The sequence below is a fragment of the Hipposideros armiger genome, unplaced genomic scaffold, assembly GCF_001890085.2.
Source record: "Hipposideros armiger isolate ML-2016 unplaced genomic scaffold, ASM189008v1 scaffold_287, whole genome shotgun sequence".
NCBI classification, from domain to species: Eukaryota; Metazoa; Chordata; class Mammalia; order Chiroptera; family Hipposideridae; genus Hipposideros; species Hipposideros armiger.
Window position 1 is genome coordinate 1,269,483 of NW_017731637.1, and position 844 is coordinate 1,270,326.

At 39.8% G+C, this 844-nt stretch overlaps 1 protein-coding gene across 1 annotated transcript in view; it reads right to left on the reverse strand.

The window, feature by feature from the left end:
• The window catches only part of STOML3 (stomatin like 3), a 24,877-nt gene extending 24,135 nt beyond the window's left edge, over positions 1–742 (reverse strand). The window contains exon 1 of the mRNA XM_019658681.1: positions 593–742. Coding sequence (XP_019514226.1) covers positions 593–644 — 52 coding nt within the window. The 5' untranslated portion in view covers positions 645–742. The remainder of the gene's footprint in view (positions 1–592) is intronic.
• Positions 743–844: the final 102 nt, after the last annotated feature.

The following is an 844-nucleotide window of genomic DNA, read 5'->3' on the forward strand; positions in this document are numbered from 1 at the left end:
ACAAGTTTTTAAACTTTCCAAGACTCAGTTTTCTCATTCATAAAAGGAGAGTATGAGAGAATCTACCTTGGATTATTGTAGGATTTAAAAATAGAATGCAAACAAAATGCTTGGGGATATAAAATAGCCATTAGTATTCAAGGTAGTAGGTGGTGTTATGGGCTAAGTTTTGTTTTCCTCAACGTCTCTCCATGTATCAAGCACGATGCAGCTCAAACCAACTTTTCCTTTTAAATTGCAGCACCATAGGATGATATTTGGAAATGGATACATTTCAGCCTCTTCCACATATATTTGCTACTTAATGCAAAAAAAAAAAAAAGAATGTGGAGAGGAACACAAAAGAATGTGGAGATGAACACAAATTCTATCTAAAACTGAATTTAAAGAAAGCAAGTTATGGGCTGCTGTACAAGAAGCAAATAAAACCACAATAAGCAATGAATCCAAAATCTTAGGTTCTCAATGAAATCGAGGCCAATCTCGTATGCATTACTCTGCTCCATGCTCACACTGACCTCTCTACAACACCACAGCTCCTGCTTTGCCTGATATACATAAAACAAGCTCAGGGCAGGAAAAGGGAACTCACCCACTAAGTTTTCTTTATCCTGCTTCTCAGGGGAGGATGCCCCAAGATCCATCTCATTCTTGAGAAGCTTTTATATTTGGCAGATTTTCATGGGTTTGGAGCCAGGCCCGCACTCCAGGCAGCTATCCAAATATGCTCGGGAGAGAAGGGGAGAGAGAATGAGAGCGAGAGAAGTTCCTCTTCTTTAGGAAGCACCCTAAGGAGCAGTTGCCTTGGTGAAGGAAGCCTGTTCCCATAAACAAAACAATTTCT